At 43.7% G+C, this 13851-nt stretch overlaps 1 protein-coding gene across 1 annotated transcript in view; it reads left to right on the top strand.

The window, feature by feature from the left end:
* The window catches only part of PLCG2 (phospholipase C gamma 2), a 91065-nt gene extending 77597 nt beyond the window's left edge, over positions 1 to 13468 (top strand). Inside the window, exons 25-32 of the mRNA XM_056862255.1 lie at positions 298 to 400; positions 2532 to 2741; positions 4838 to 4983; positions 7167 to 7281; positions 8550 to 8714; positions 10775 to 10863; positions 12311 to 12489; positions 13382 to 13468. Of these exons, the coding sequence (XP_056718233.1) occupies positions 298 to 400; positions 2532 to 2741; positions 4838 to 4983; positions 7167 to 7281; positions 8550 to 8714; positions 10775 to 10863; positions 12311 to 12489; positions 13382 to 13424 (1050 nt within the window). The 3' untranslated portion in view covers positions 13425 to 13468. The remainder of the gene's footprint in view (positions 1 to 297; positions 401 to 2531; positions 2742 to 4837; positions 4984 to 7166; positions 7282 to 8549; positions 8715 to 10774; positions 10864 to 12310; positions 12490 to 13381) is intronic.
* Positions 13469 to 13851: the final 383 nt, after the last annotated feature.

The raw sequence follows: 13851 nt of genomic DNA, 5'->3' as shown, positions 1-13851 counted from the left end.
CAGTCTGTCTTTTTGTCATTTGGAGACTGAAAGACATCACCAAAATGTGTCTCCTGTGAAAGCTGGTGCCATTTTTTGACCTGAAATTCATAATATTGCACACTTTGGGAATATTGTTAAATTAATAAATGGGTGCACTGCCTCTTTCAGTATTTGTTTGTAGCCACAGGGAGTCTTATGCCGAATAATACTGATGCATTTCCCAGCTCTGCCTGTTCCTTTGACATGTTCTTAAGTGTATGTTCTGCAGCAATAAATGTCTATAAGAATGTTTCTTTTTATTAAATCCTCAAACAGGAAAATGAGAAAAAATACTGGGAAAAGAACCAGTTGATTGCCATAGAATTATCTGATTTGGTAATCTACTGCAAACCAACAAGCAAAACTAAGGACAATTTAGGTAATCTCATTTTAATCATGAATTTGAACGTTTGCTAGTATGCTTAAACATGCACAAAGTATCGTTTCGTCGGGATGGGGAATCTGTCACCATAGGTGAGCATGTACGTTTTAAATTATTTGTGAATTTTATTGCACATGTAGAGCCAAAGCTTTTTAAAATTATTTAGTACATTTATATGTTGCCTTTCCTCTGATGTGAGTCCTTAAGCAGCTAACAGGTTGGGATTAAAACAGACTAAAACCCCAAGAGAGATAAAAACAAGATTGTGGGAAATGAAACACCAATCACCAACCCAGCAATTTAATCTAGTGTAAAGGTGTTCTGGAATAAAGGAGTTTTGGATTGCTCTGGAAGGCTTGAAGGGCCAGTACCAATCCTGTCACCTGCAGGAAGCAGTTCCACAATTTGTGGGCAGTAGCTGAAAAAACCCTTCCATGAGCCCCAAGTACTCTGGCTTCAGATAAGGTTGGTTCCTGCATAAAGGGACCATCCATTTATTTCTTTGAAGATTTTTTTTATTTTTTATTAATTCCCCAAGGATCTTGGGGGGTTGTGTGCATGTCTCCCTTTTCCCAATGTATACTCTCAAGGACCCAAGGAAGTAGTTCAGGCTGAAAGGTTAAGTCGCAATTTGGGGGGACGAGGACAGGCTAGGGTGGCTTTGTCTCCTCTAGCTATTGAGAGCTTAGAGAATCGGGGGGGGGGGGGTTGGGTGTTGAGAAGGGTTCAAATTGTTCTCCCTCCCATGGTTTCTTGCAGGATCCCTTATTTAATGCAATACTCAGAAAGTAGGACAACTTTGGGCTGTACATCTTTTGAGAAATCTTTATAGAACACCAAGCCATGGCTGCCCCCACGCCCTTCTGATAGGTTACATGTTTTTGCAAACCTTTTTTAAATAATTTTTTTGGGTATAAATATCTGTTTTCTGCAAAATTCCTTTTCCTGGGAACTGTCCAAGCTATAAAAACTGGATGTTATTTCTTGCTAATGCCTTTCCATGAAATTTCTAAGAAATATGCCTGCTTTTGCAGTCTAGTCTTCCCTGTGACGTTGGCCTTAGTAAAGTCCTCTAGTTTGTCTTAGGGGGGGGAAATACTCTGTTTATCTACATGTTTTAGTTAGGGCCAATTTAAGTACTCCTTTTATTTTAAAATATGGAAATGTCCAACAAGGCATCTGGCGGTATGAGGGCACAGGTGATGTGGCTACTATCAGATACAAATTACTCTGTTACTCTGTCGCAAAATTTATAGGGGCAATAATTAAATACCAAAAGAATAAACTAACAGCTCATTCCTGAGCCTTTCAGTGGCCGGGGGCAGCGTAGCCAAGGTGCCTCCAAAGCTGTTCCCTGGCCGCCAAAAGGATTTAAAAAGCCTTAAAAAAAATTTCCCCATGAAAATGGGGCATTTTGCCCCATTGAAAACAGCAAGGCTGCGCCAGGAAAAACCTGGCCTCCAAAAAACCTGGTGCAGCAATGCTGTTTCGGAGGGGGCGTTCCTAGCCTGAAAGGGCTCAGGAAGCTGCCTACTGGCAGCTCCGTCCCCTGGAACGCTCCGGGAGTGTCCCAGTGCCAGCATCCCTGCCTCTCTCGGCAGCACAAGTGGCCCTGGTGCCGGCGCAAGCAGCCCGGACACCAGCACGGCCACTTGCGCACCTCTTGAGCTCTTTTGGCTCCAGAGCTCAGGAATGGGCTGTCAGTAAGGCATTTTTATTCCTTTATTTTCTGCTCAAGGTTATAGCTGTATGAGCAGTTTTAGATGGATGGATGGATGGATGGATGGATGCCTCTGTGGCACCCTTGCTTCAAGTAGCACAGGCAGCTGCAAAGTTGTAGCATTCCTGACCAGGAACAGGAAGGGTCACAGGTTTGTTACAGATTAGTGAGGGCTAGACTCCTGCCCGCTTCACCCACACATCACTTCTGGTTGTCCTCAAATGTACTAGACCAGAGGGAAAATCACACAGAGTACCCCAGCCTGCATATGTGATGCTTCGTGTTGCAACTGTCAAGACAGCTACCTGGAGAGAAGTATTTATTGCCTACGCGGTGTGACTCTGCACTCAGTGGAAATATGCACTAATCATCAATCCTTCCCACCTTTTTATTTTCCCACTTGGGTAGAAAATCCTGATTTCAGAGAAATCCGTTCCTTTGTGGAGACTAAGGCAGAAAACATGATCAGGCAGAAGCCTGTGGATTTACTAAAGTACAACCAGAAGGGCCTGACGCGGACATACCCGAAAGGGCAGAGAGTGGACTCCTCCAATTACGATCCTTTTCGTTTCTGGTTTTGTGGCTCGCAGATGGTGGCTCTTAACTTCCAGACACCAGGTAAAAATTTCTTAATGGTAGTGATTTGCTCATCTTTTCTTTTTATGGATAACCACCCTGGTCCTTTGCAGTATCCTTCTGTAGTGTAATATGGCAAGATTGAGATGTTTTCCACACCATGCTAGAAATACGCTTGGTTCGTTCCTGTTCTTTTCGTGCCACTTCTGAGTAGTCTTGCTGCCAGATAAAACAAGGAGGAGAAATCAAGTGTGCAATTTAAATGGCGTAACTCTTAATGTGAGCACTTTTTTGGGGGCCTGCTTTCAGCACAAATCAATTTAAGTGATTATTCCTTGAAAATGAAAGCGGTTTTGTGGCTTACAGCTAGTAAATTTAAATCTATATGGCGCAGATTTTTAAAAATTGTTGCAATGCATTTTGCAGACTAAACATTTCTATTTTGCATATTATGGTCTACTTTGTGGACCTTTTTGTTTTACCATTTCACTAGCAAATTGAAACAGTTTTAAACAAGAAAAACCCTGTTGTAGACAGTTTGCATAGATCCCCTGTGCATAAATCTTTTATTGTGGGTATCTGTTGGAATTTGTAGACTACTACTAGAGTTCTATAAATAGAGCATTATTTATAAACCACTAATATACTACAAATGGTGGTGGAAAGTGCCATCAAGTCAATGCTGATTTATGGCGACCCTGTAGGGTTTTCAAGGCAAGAGACATTGGGAGGTGGTTTGCCATTGCCTGCCTCTGCATGCACTGAGAGAGTTCTGAGAGAACTGTAACTGGCCCAAGGTCACCGAGCAGGCTTCATGTGGAGGAGTGGGGAATCGAACCCAGCTCTCCAGATTGGAGTCTGTTGCTCTTAACCATTACACTACGCGGGCTCTGATATAAATAGTACATAGAAAAATAATTAAAAGCCAAAAAATATTTTCTTTTGCCATTTGTTTCTCATAACTTTATGGTAATGATCTCTGAATTGGTGGAAATATTTTGGGGAAATGCACCAGAAAGGTACTGAGTAGGGTTAGTTCCAGGATAAACAACGGAACCCAAAGAGTCATCTTAACCAACATTTTTTTGTGGGCTCCTTTAGTTAAAAGTATTGTTTTTATAACATGTTTAATGTGCAAAGTATTTTACAAAGAGTTATGCATTTCCGTTTACTTCCATGTTATGGATAAAAAACCAAGGCTGACCATCCTCTATAGCTAAGCGGGGATATCTGCCCAGGTCTCCTGCTAACATGCTATATTGTAAGCCACCTTGAACCATGAGGAGAAGCAGGGTATAAATGTTTTAATAAATAAATACTCTGATTTTTGGACTACACTGGCTCCATCTTCAGATGCTTTACACCAGGAGCGTGTAAAATATGGCCCGGGGATGGTTCAGGTCTCGTGATTCAGCAGGCATTGTTGGTCTCCATGCCAGCTGGGTGCCAGTGAAGCAACACCACAAGAAATGGTTGGCAGCTGTTAAGTAAACTCACGTGCCTAAGCTCTGGGTGTGAATGCCACAGCTGTGTGAACGGGTGTAGTCATGGGGGTCTTTCCTGCCCAATCACTTACCAGGAGTGAAGGTGCCTTTTATGCAAGGAAGACCCACATAATTATTAAGAAAAGCCAGGCTGGATCAGACCAAGGTCCATCAAGTCCAGCAGTCTGTTCACACAGTGGCCAACCAGGAGCCAGCCCACAAACAAGATGACTGCAGCAGCACCATCATGCCTGTGTCCCACAGCACCTAATATTATAGGCATGCATCATGACTAGTATCCATTTTAACTAGTAGCCATGAATAACCCTCTCCTCCATGCACATGTCCACTCCCCTCTTAAAGCCTTCCAAGTTGGCAGCTATCACAACATCCTGGGGCTGGGAGTTCCACAATTTAACGATATGTGACCTGCCTGAAGGGTTACATTAATCTCATAAACAATCCTGAGAAGTGTGAGATCACATTGCGGGAGAAGAGAGTGAGTATGTCTGTATGAAGGCTGTTAAATCTTGTCTTATTATTACAGGGTTAAGTAGGATTTATCTGACTCACGTTTGTCTAATCCCCTTTCCCCAATCTTTCAAAAAGAAGATCTTGCAGTTAACATGTTTTTTTTTTGTTTCCTCTCTCCAGATAAATATATGCAAATGAATCACGCCTTGTTTTTGCTTAATGGTCGGACCGGTTTTGTGCTCCAGCCAGAATGCATGAGGACTGAGGGTTATGACCCAATGCCCAATGAATCCAAGAAGAAACTACAGATGATTTTGACTGTGAGGGTAAATATTCCCCCTTTTTTCCCTAATATGTTCTCTTGCAGACTAGGATCATTAAGAGCCACTGCTTTCATTTTTATAATTTTTTTTAATGGAGCAAAGGGGTAGGGAAAATACAGGAAGGAGGGACATTCGAAAAATAGAACAATTCAGATAAATAAAAATAAAAGAGTTTCTTATATGCATAGACGTTACATGGCTGTATGGCCTACATAAGTCAAGACAGTTTAACCAACATCGAAATATAGTTTATAGAAATAACAAGTTTTTGTCGATTCTAGACTTCTAACATCAATTGTTCTACTGCACTCTATTAAACCTTTGTATGTTAAACTAAATTATGAATATATATATATATATATATATATATATATATATATATATATATATATATATATATATATATCCATCCATCCATCCATCCATCCATCCATCCATCCATCCATCCATCCATCCATCCATTTCTTACTACCTGGCCTGCACAGATCGTTTTTTCTCAAAATAAAAATATGGTTTGTGAGAGCAGTTCTAACCTTCTAACACCTGCTTTCAATAATATTGGACAGGCTTGTTCGATGGCAACTCTTATCACTTATCTCAGAAGTAGCAAGGTGTTATCTGACAACATCTCCAGTTTGGTGGCACATCCCATCCTGGAGATGGTATAACGGTACAGTGTTAATGTGACGTGTGTGTGTGTGTGTAAATAATACATTGGTCTTCAAGATCCTGAGGGTTTGGAGTTGAAAAATGCCTGAGCATTTCCTAAAGGGTTTTCCCAGGCTGTTTTGTCCCCAGAGATAGCATCACCATAATTACTTAGATATATGTAGAGGTATTGGAGCTGGAAATCATAAAGATGATTTAAAAGCACCCATGGGTCCCCAGAGTGAATATGAACAACAGCCGGAGGAGGGGGGTGTTCTTGTATCTTTTCCCCAGTGGTGCAAATAGCAGCTCTGAATGCGATTTAGATCAGTTAAATGTCATACAGAGGCGAGAATTAACCATCCATGCTCAAGTGCCCATAGCTGAGCATTGAGTCCCGTGGTGGATGTGGGTGCTGGCCAAATTGGTGGCACTCAGCGTGGACCAGCTTTGTGGTCCTTCCTTAACTAAAAGGTAAGGTAAAGGTCCCCTGTGCAAGCACCGGGTCATTCCTGACCCATGGGGAGACGTCACATCCCGACGTTTCCTAGGCAGACTTTGTTTACGGGGTGGTTTGCCAGTGCCTTCCCGAGTCATCTTCCCTTTACCCCCAGCAAGCTGGGTACTCATTTGACCGACCTTGGAAGGATGGAAGGCTTAGTCAACCTTGAGCCGGCTATCTGAAACCAACTTCCGTTGGGATCGAACTCAGGTCGTGAGCAGAGCTTTTGACTGCAGTACTGCAGCTTACCATTCTGTGCCACGGGGCTCCTTCCTTTACTACTACCCTGTATTTGTCATATAAGAGATATTTCTATCTGGCCATAAAATAGTTAACACAGAATTGCTGGAACAGAGAACTTTTAAGGAACTGGGCCAGTAGCTGCTATAAAAAAAACCACAAGAACTATTCTTTTCTGAATTCTGTTTTTTCAGGGGCAGGGGTATCGACAGACATAGGAAAGTAGCATTACATGGTCTTACTTCAAGATGGTGGCCCTAATTCAAAATTGGCGGGTAAAACCATTCCCCTTCCCACTGTGAGCCTCATGTTGTGCAAAGTAGCACTAGAGCCTTGAAGCGAAAAAGCGAATAGGAGCTGTGAGAATATTTAGCCAAAGTTAAGCACACTTTAAGTCCTTTTGTTTAAATGGAGCAGCCCAAGTGACCTAGCTTAGCTTGGCCTCGTCAGAGCTTGGGAGCTCATCCGAGTCGGCCACAGTCAGTACTTGGATGGGGGACCAACACAGAAGACGCCAAGGCAGGCACTGCTGCTCATCTCTTGTCTGAAACGCCCCACAAATGGGGTTGCTGTTATTCGATTGTGACTTGATAGCATGTTCTTCTTCTCGTTGTTTCAGTGGGAGAGTAAAGAAGGTGCTTAAATCTCTCCTGTTCAAATCAATAGGAATAGAACATGCCTGGCTTTGGTTGGATTGCTCTCTCTGTGCTGAAGAAAATAACACTATTTCACTTTAACTGCTGAGTGATTAACTATATTCAGTTACCAAGTAGCGTGCCATGCTGTGTTGCCATAGGTCATTGGTGCTCGCCATCTTCCTAAGCCCGGTAGGAGTATTGCCTGCCCTTTTGTAGAAGTGGAGATTTGTGGGGTTGAGTATGACAACAATAAATTCAAGACGACTGTTGTAAGTAAGTAGTGCTCAACTTTTTGAATGGAAATATGGATTCTGTAGCAGTATAATTGATCAAATTCGTTGCATCTAAACTTGAGTAACCTAAAGAGAGATGTTTTCTTCTAATGTCTACAGAGCTATTCTGAACATTTGCTTGAAAATGTGCTTGAAAAACTGTCTGAAGTTAAGCACTTTGAAGTACCCAACTCCAATTCTCAATATCCTGCTTACTTTTCCTAGCACCACAACAGTCCCACCCACAGCAGCCTGCCTCTGGCCAAATCCTCCCTGTTGACCAAGACATCCAACTGTTTCTCACTGCTCTGTCCCTTGGTCCTCCATCCTCTGTCTGCTCCCTCCATGCTTGCTCGCCTGCCTCCTACCATCCCAAGGGAGTGGCCGCCTCTCCCTGGTCAATTGGAGTGATAAAACCAATGGCCATAGGATTAAGGCATGTCGGCAAAACAGAGACTGTTCAGGGTTTAGCAAGACCAGGGCTGTGTTTGGCTTGATTGGGAAACAATGGTCATTTATGCATGGGAGTTTTACCTGAGGTTCGTTTCTCGCTGGACCCACACTTTGCTGTTGGGAATCTACGCACCAGCAGTCTCCAAACTCAAATCAAGTCCCTGCCCCTTTCAATGCTGCTTTGGAATTGGCGTACTTTGTAGAGCTTACTGTGAGAGAAAATCCCCCCCAAACCCAATTGCTGCATAAAAAAGCATTGTAAAACAAAAAAGGAGCAATCTGAAAGTTGGGGTGTGTGGAATACAAGCCTCGGTTTTAAAAAGCCTTTCTTCTGCTCAGAAAGAGCTCCCAGGAAGCAGGAAGCATTTGAATCCCTACCTCTTTACACGCTGCTTTGTAATTGGCTGTGAGGGAAACCCAGCTTGCGTGTCCCGCACTTGGGGATTTCATCCAGGCTGAGCTCGGGAGAGGGAAGAATCGTGTTAACAGAGAGACGGAAATTCCTGGGATTTGTTGAGGGCTGGCAGCGAAGTCATCTCTAGTGGATGGAAAACTCATGCATAACTCCAAGGAACAACCGAGACAGACCAGGGGCAAATATGAGTGAAAGGACCCATGGATAAATGACCAATAACAGAAATCTGCAAAACGGCAGAGGGGATGTCAAGCGCTTGGCAAGCCCACACCTTATAGGCTGTCTTTGGCTTGGCTGGCCACAATCTGTACAGACCTGGGTTGAATATTCCCAGACAATTCACTGATGGTTGGGGGAGGGGAGTGTTTGCTGCGTATTACAAAATGTCCCTTCCATTACAGATGACAACGGCCTGAACCCAGTTTGGGCGTCTCAGGAACAGGTGAAGTTTGAGATTTATGACCCCAGCTTAGCCTTTCTGCGCTTCGTGGTGTTTGAGGAGGACATGTTCAGCGACCCCAATTTCTTAGCCCACGCCACTTTCCCTCTCAAAGGAATAAAATCAGGTAAATATCAAGGACAACCACGATGATGATTATTGACACGTTACTTTTGCTCTCAGGACCCAGTGTGGCACACTGCTGTACATCTGAAGTAGAATCGAGGCGTTGGCTGCCATCCTAAGGCCACTTTCCTGGGAACAGGCCCTATAAAATAAAATGGGGTTTACTGCCGAGGAGACCCATTTAGGGTCTCCCATTCTCTGTCAACTGAGAGACTGTAAAAGAGTGCAGAGCTGCACAGTTTTTGAGCATCGCTCATAAACATTTACATTTTTTTTTTGTTCAGGTGACACCTTGCTGTGTACCCAAGGTTGGGTAGGAAATATATATACATATACATATACACACGCAAAATATAATTTATTGGAAGCGCTAAGTAAAGTTTAAAAATATTTAAAAACATTAAAACAGCACAATGGCATTTCCTAGAGTTGATCTCTGTAACCACATACCAAACGCGTTTCGGCCTATTGGGCCCTCATCAGTGGTTAATTAAAACTCATGTTAAGCCTGCACACATTTGCAGAAATAAATAAATAAATACAAATACAAACAGTTCAAACCCAACCAGGCATGTGTATAGGTTGTAAAATCTATTACCAGTTACTCAAACATCTGGTCAGATTGATTCTAGTTGTAATACTGGTTAGTATATGTCTCTCATAAACTATGTGTGCAGGTATCAACCTAGTAGAGCAGGGCCCAAGTGCACAGTGTCTGTTTGTAGTTGCAGGCTTTTCATTCAGCATTGTAAAGATTTATCTATGCGGCTCTTCCAGCTTTCTCATCTATACTCTGCCGCCTGCTTTGGAGTGCTTTACCCAGTGCCTGGATCGCTGGTCCCTTGAAGCACTGCTTATGTCTACTGAAGGCCTTCCTCAGGCTGTGCTTAGTTTGAAACTTGTCAGAAGCCTGTTGTCCTTGGGCAGGCTAAGAAGCAACTGCCAGTGTGGTGTAGTGGTTAAGAGTGGCGGTTTGGTGGATTCTGATCTGGAGAACCGGGTTTGATTCCTCGCTCCTCCACATGAGCGGCGGAGGCTAATCTGGTGAACTGGATTTGTTTCCTCACCTCCTACACCCGAAGCCAGCTGGGTGACCTTGGGCTAGTCAAGCTCTCTCAGCCTCCCCTACCTCACAGGGTGTCTGTTGTGGGGAGGGGAAGGGAAGGTGATTGTAAGTCGGTTTGATTCTTCCTTAAGTGGTGGAGAAAGTCAGTATATAAAAACCAACTCTTCTCCGCCTCCTTCTTCCCCCCAGTGCCTGGATAGCCAGTTCCTTGAAGCACAGCTTAGGTCTACTGAAGGCCTTCCTCAGGCTTTGCTTAGTTTGGAACTTGTCAGAGGCCTGTTATCCTTGGGCAGACTAAGAAGCAACTGCTTTATCTTCTCTCAACAAAATACTCCATTTTCTTCTCTCGAAATTATATCATGCTACTATGCTCAATGAGTTTCTGGGTTTTTCCCTGTGATTTTTTTTAAAACAGAGAGGTATTGTATTGTAGAATGTAGTGAATCAGCGATAAAACAATGACCAAGGAAATGCTGTATAATGTGATGTTTTTCCAGCAGGAAAGGCAATAATTGAATGTCGAGTGGGAATTATGTTGTCATCAGAGAGATAAAAGTCAAATGACCAGCAGTTCTGCTGTTTTCTTTTCTTTTCCTGGCATTATTAGTACTGCTATAGGCTGCTCGTTTTTACCCTTGCGACGGAAGCCCTCTTACTGCTGCACACTCTGAGGCAGGAATGAGTTCTCTCCTATATATCCCTCCTGAAGGTAGTCTGGCTAGCTTTGGATTCTCCTTTTGCTTTTTGAACTCTTGCAGAAATGCAGATCCCTTGCGGAAGCTTCTGATTATTTCCAGCTCTGGTGCTTGTGGCTGTCTTTGCGATTCTCCGTGGCACCCTGTTCTGTCCTGCTCTGCCTGCTGCTGCTTCTTAGTAAATCTCCTGACTCTCTTCTGCTTTCAAGACTGGACCAGGTGAGCTTCCGTCACGGTGTGTGTTTCTGAGAAAGGTTAGCAACTTCAAGCTTGAAGGCCTTTCTGATCCTCCCCTTCCAGGCTTTCGGTCAGTCCCTCTTAAAAATGGATACAGCGAGAATATAGAGCTGGCTTCGCTCCTGGTGTATTGCGAGGTGCAGCAACTGCAGGTAAGTGTCGCAGTCACATGTGACTTCGGTTAGAGCGGACACTTGTGTTTGACGATATGGCCTTTCTCTTAATCCAGTTTATTCTGAAGAATCCGGAATGCTGATTTTGTATCCGTGGGTGGGGGCAATGGAAGTACTCCACTGCCATGGCAACAGCAGCAATAGTTTGATACACCCGTTCCTGTGCTGCTCACTGTTGACTCCCCCATTGCCCAATCACACCTACACAGAAGCGCAGGCAACATTTTGTTGTCCAGAATGCCCCCCCCTTCCCTGCTGAGCCATGCTGTAATGGTGTGGCAGGGAAAGCAAAAAAATTAATAAAATAAAAGCCCTTTAAAAGCCCTGAGAGCCAGTGTGTGTGTAGTGGTTAAGAGCAGTGGTTTGGAGTGGTGGACTCTGATCTGGAGAACCGGGTTTGATTCCCCACTCCTCCACATGAGTGGCGGATGCTAATCTGGTGAACCGGGTTGGTTTCCCCGCTCTTACACATGAAGCCAGCTGGGTAACCTTGGGCTAGTCACTGTTCTCTCAGAACTCTCTCAGCCTCACCTACCTCACAGGGTGTCTGTTGTGGGGAGGGGAAGGGAAGGTGATTGTGAGCAGGTTTGATTCTCCCTTAAGTGATAGAGAAAGTCAGCATATAAAAACCAAATCTTCTTCATCATCATCTTAAAGGGCTGGGAGTGCAGTGGGGAAGCTGCCTTGCACTGTTTTGGAACTAGAGCTTGGCTTTGCCTCTGCCATCCCTATGTTGACTAGGAGTGGGATGTCCAGACGGACCCTCCACCCAGTCACCTGCAGTTCCCTCTTGAAGCTAGAGAAAAACAACCAGTGTTTCTCCTGTTAAAAATCCCTAGGAGCACCATGGATCATACCTAGAATGAGTCTGACATTATGAGGGGCTTCCTGCTTTTCATGTGGGGAAAAATCCCATGTGGAAGCAGCTTGGTCCTTCCTTTGAGGAGATCAGGGTAGGGTTTTTTAGCTATCAGTAACTCACAGCAGTCTTTAAGCAGAGAGTGGACAAACACTTGTTAGGGATGCTGTAGGCTGATCCTGGATTAAGCAGGGGGTTGGACTACATGGCCTTTATGGCCCCTTCCAACTCTATGATTCTGTGTATATTATGATTCTGTGTATATTAGGCTCAGTCACATAGATTTCCCTGAAGAATGTGAATTGGAAAATTCTCCGATTTGTGTGTGATCTGATTTAGCGTAGTTAGTAAACAAAACTCTTCGACTGTGAGACAGGGGAGCCAAGGAAGTTAAATTATGTGGGTGGAAGCTCTTGAACCTGCAGAAACGCTGTGTTGGATCCAACCCTAAGTATCAGTGGGCTTTTCATTTGCCTTAGAAATTCTTAGCTTTGGTTGGATCATGCCCCGCTTAATTTTTATAAACATTTTATATGAATGTTTTTCTGTTTCTTGTTCCCCTTGGAGGAAGGTGAAGAAGCAATCTATTCGTCATTCCGGCAGTTGCGGCAACGCCAAGCCGAACTGAACAATCAGTTGTACGCCACACGTCGGAATCTAAGAAATTCTAACCGAGACGCTTTGCTGCAAGAGTTCAATGTGAATGAGGGTCAGCTGCAATTGTATCAAGAGACATGCAACAGGAAGTACGTTGATGGCAAAACTCTTTGTACAGATGCTCTGTTGTGAAAAAGAGAGAAACGGTCCTTCTGCCCTTTGACTATGTTGGTATTGCGGGGAAAGCTTGGTTAATGGAGCTGAGGCTGAGCGTGGTGTAGTGGTTAAGAGCAGTGGATTGGAGCTGTGGACTCTGATCTGGAGAACCGGGTTTGATTCCCCAGACCCCCACATGAGCGGTGGATGCTAATCTGGTAAATTGGGTTGGTTTCCCCACTCCACATGAAGCCAGCTGGGTGACCTTGGGCTAGTCACAGCTCTCTCAGCCCCACCTACCTCACAAGGAGTCTGTTGTGGGGAGGGAAGGTGATTGTAAGCCGGTTTGATTCTTCCTTGAGTGGTAGAGAAAGTCAGCATATAAAACCTCCTACTACTACTACTACTACAAAAGGTCCGTGTTTTCTCAAGCATCTTCAGAGCAAAAGCTTCAGTTCCCCTTAGAGGACTCTGACCCTCAGTGTACTTATTTTGTAGCTCGTTTTTTGGAAGTTGCAGAGAAGAGACAAAGGGAGGTGTTTTTAGAGATGGGTCTTATTTAAGTTTTATGGTTTTATTGTTCAAGACCTCGGTCTAAGAACAGGGGGAAACAAACAAACAAAAGATGTGATCCAGCTCTTAAGTTCTTGCTGGGTGATTTGGGGCCAGTCACATACTTTCAGCTTAAACTACCTCACAGAGGAGAGGAGAATGATGTAAGCTTGTTTTAGGTCCCCACTGGGAATAAATGCAGGTATAAATGAATTAAATAAAATAAGCAACTGTTTTGTTTAAATTAACATAAAAATGCTGTGAGATGAGGGGAATGCTAACATATCAAATGCATATCTGACTTTTTTTGGGGGGGTCTTTGCACTCTTTCAGATTGCGGGAGAAAAGGGTCAGTAACAGCAAATTCTACTCCTAGAGAACCAGTTTCCGTTGGAGCTTTATTTGTATAAAGCCACCTGGTAAGATCACGTTAATTTATCCTAGATACACTACATAGGACAGAAGTTTTGCCTGTTTTTAATAATAGTGCAAGGTAGAAAAATGTGTTTTCTTAGAATTTTTATTTTTTATACTAAAACAAGCACACTACAAAGGCTGGTTTTTTGTCTGTGTGTAGTAAATCTGCTTGTCCATATTACTGGTCTGAGTAGGGGTGTGGGAAAGTAATGAATGCATTAATTTTGTGTAGCGTTTACCCAGAACTAGTTTATCCTTAACCAAGAGTAAATAAAACCTTCCTGTTGGGAGAGTTGGTCAAGGGAGATTTCAACTTCAGGTGCCCGCTGAGCTGCCAGGGAAGAGTCATTCTCTCTCTCAGTCTAACTTACCTCACAAGGCTGTGG

This window comes from Euleptes europaea, chromosome 17, assembly GCF_029931775.1.
Source record: "Euleptes europaea isolate rEulEur1 chromosome 17, rEulEur1.hap1, whole genome shotgun sequence".
Classification (NCBI taxonomy): Eukaryota; Metazoa; Chordata; class Lepidosauria; order Squamata; family Sphaerodactylidae; genus Euleptes; species Euleptes europaea.
This window is presented reverse-complemented; position numbering and strand designations above follow the sequence as displayed.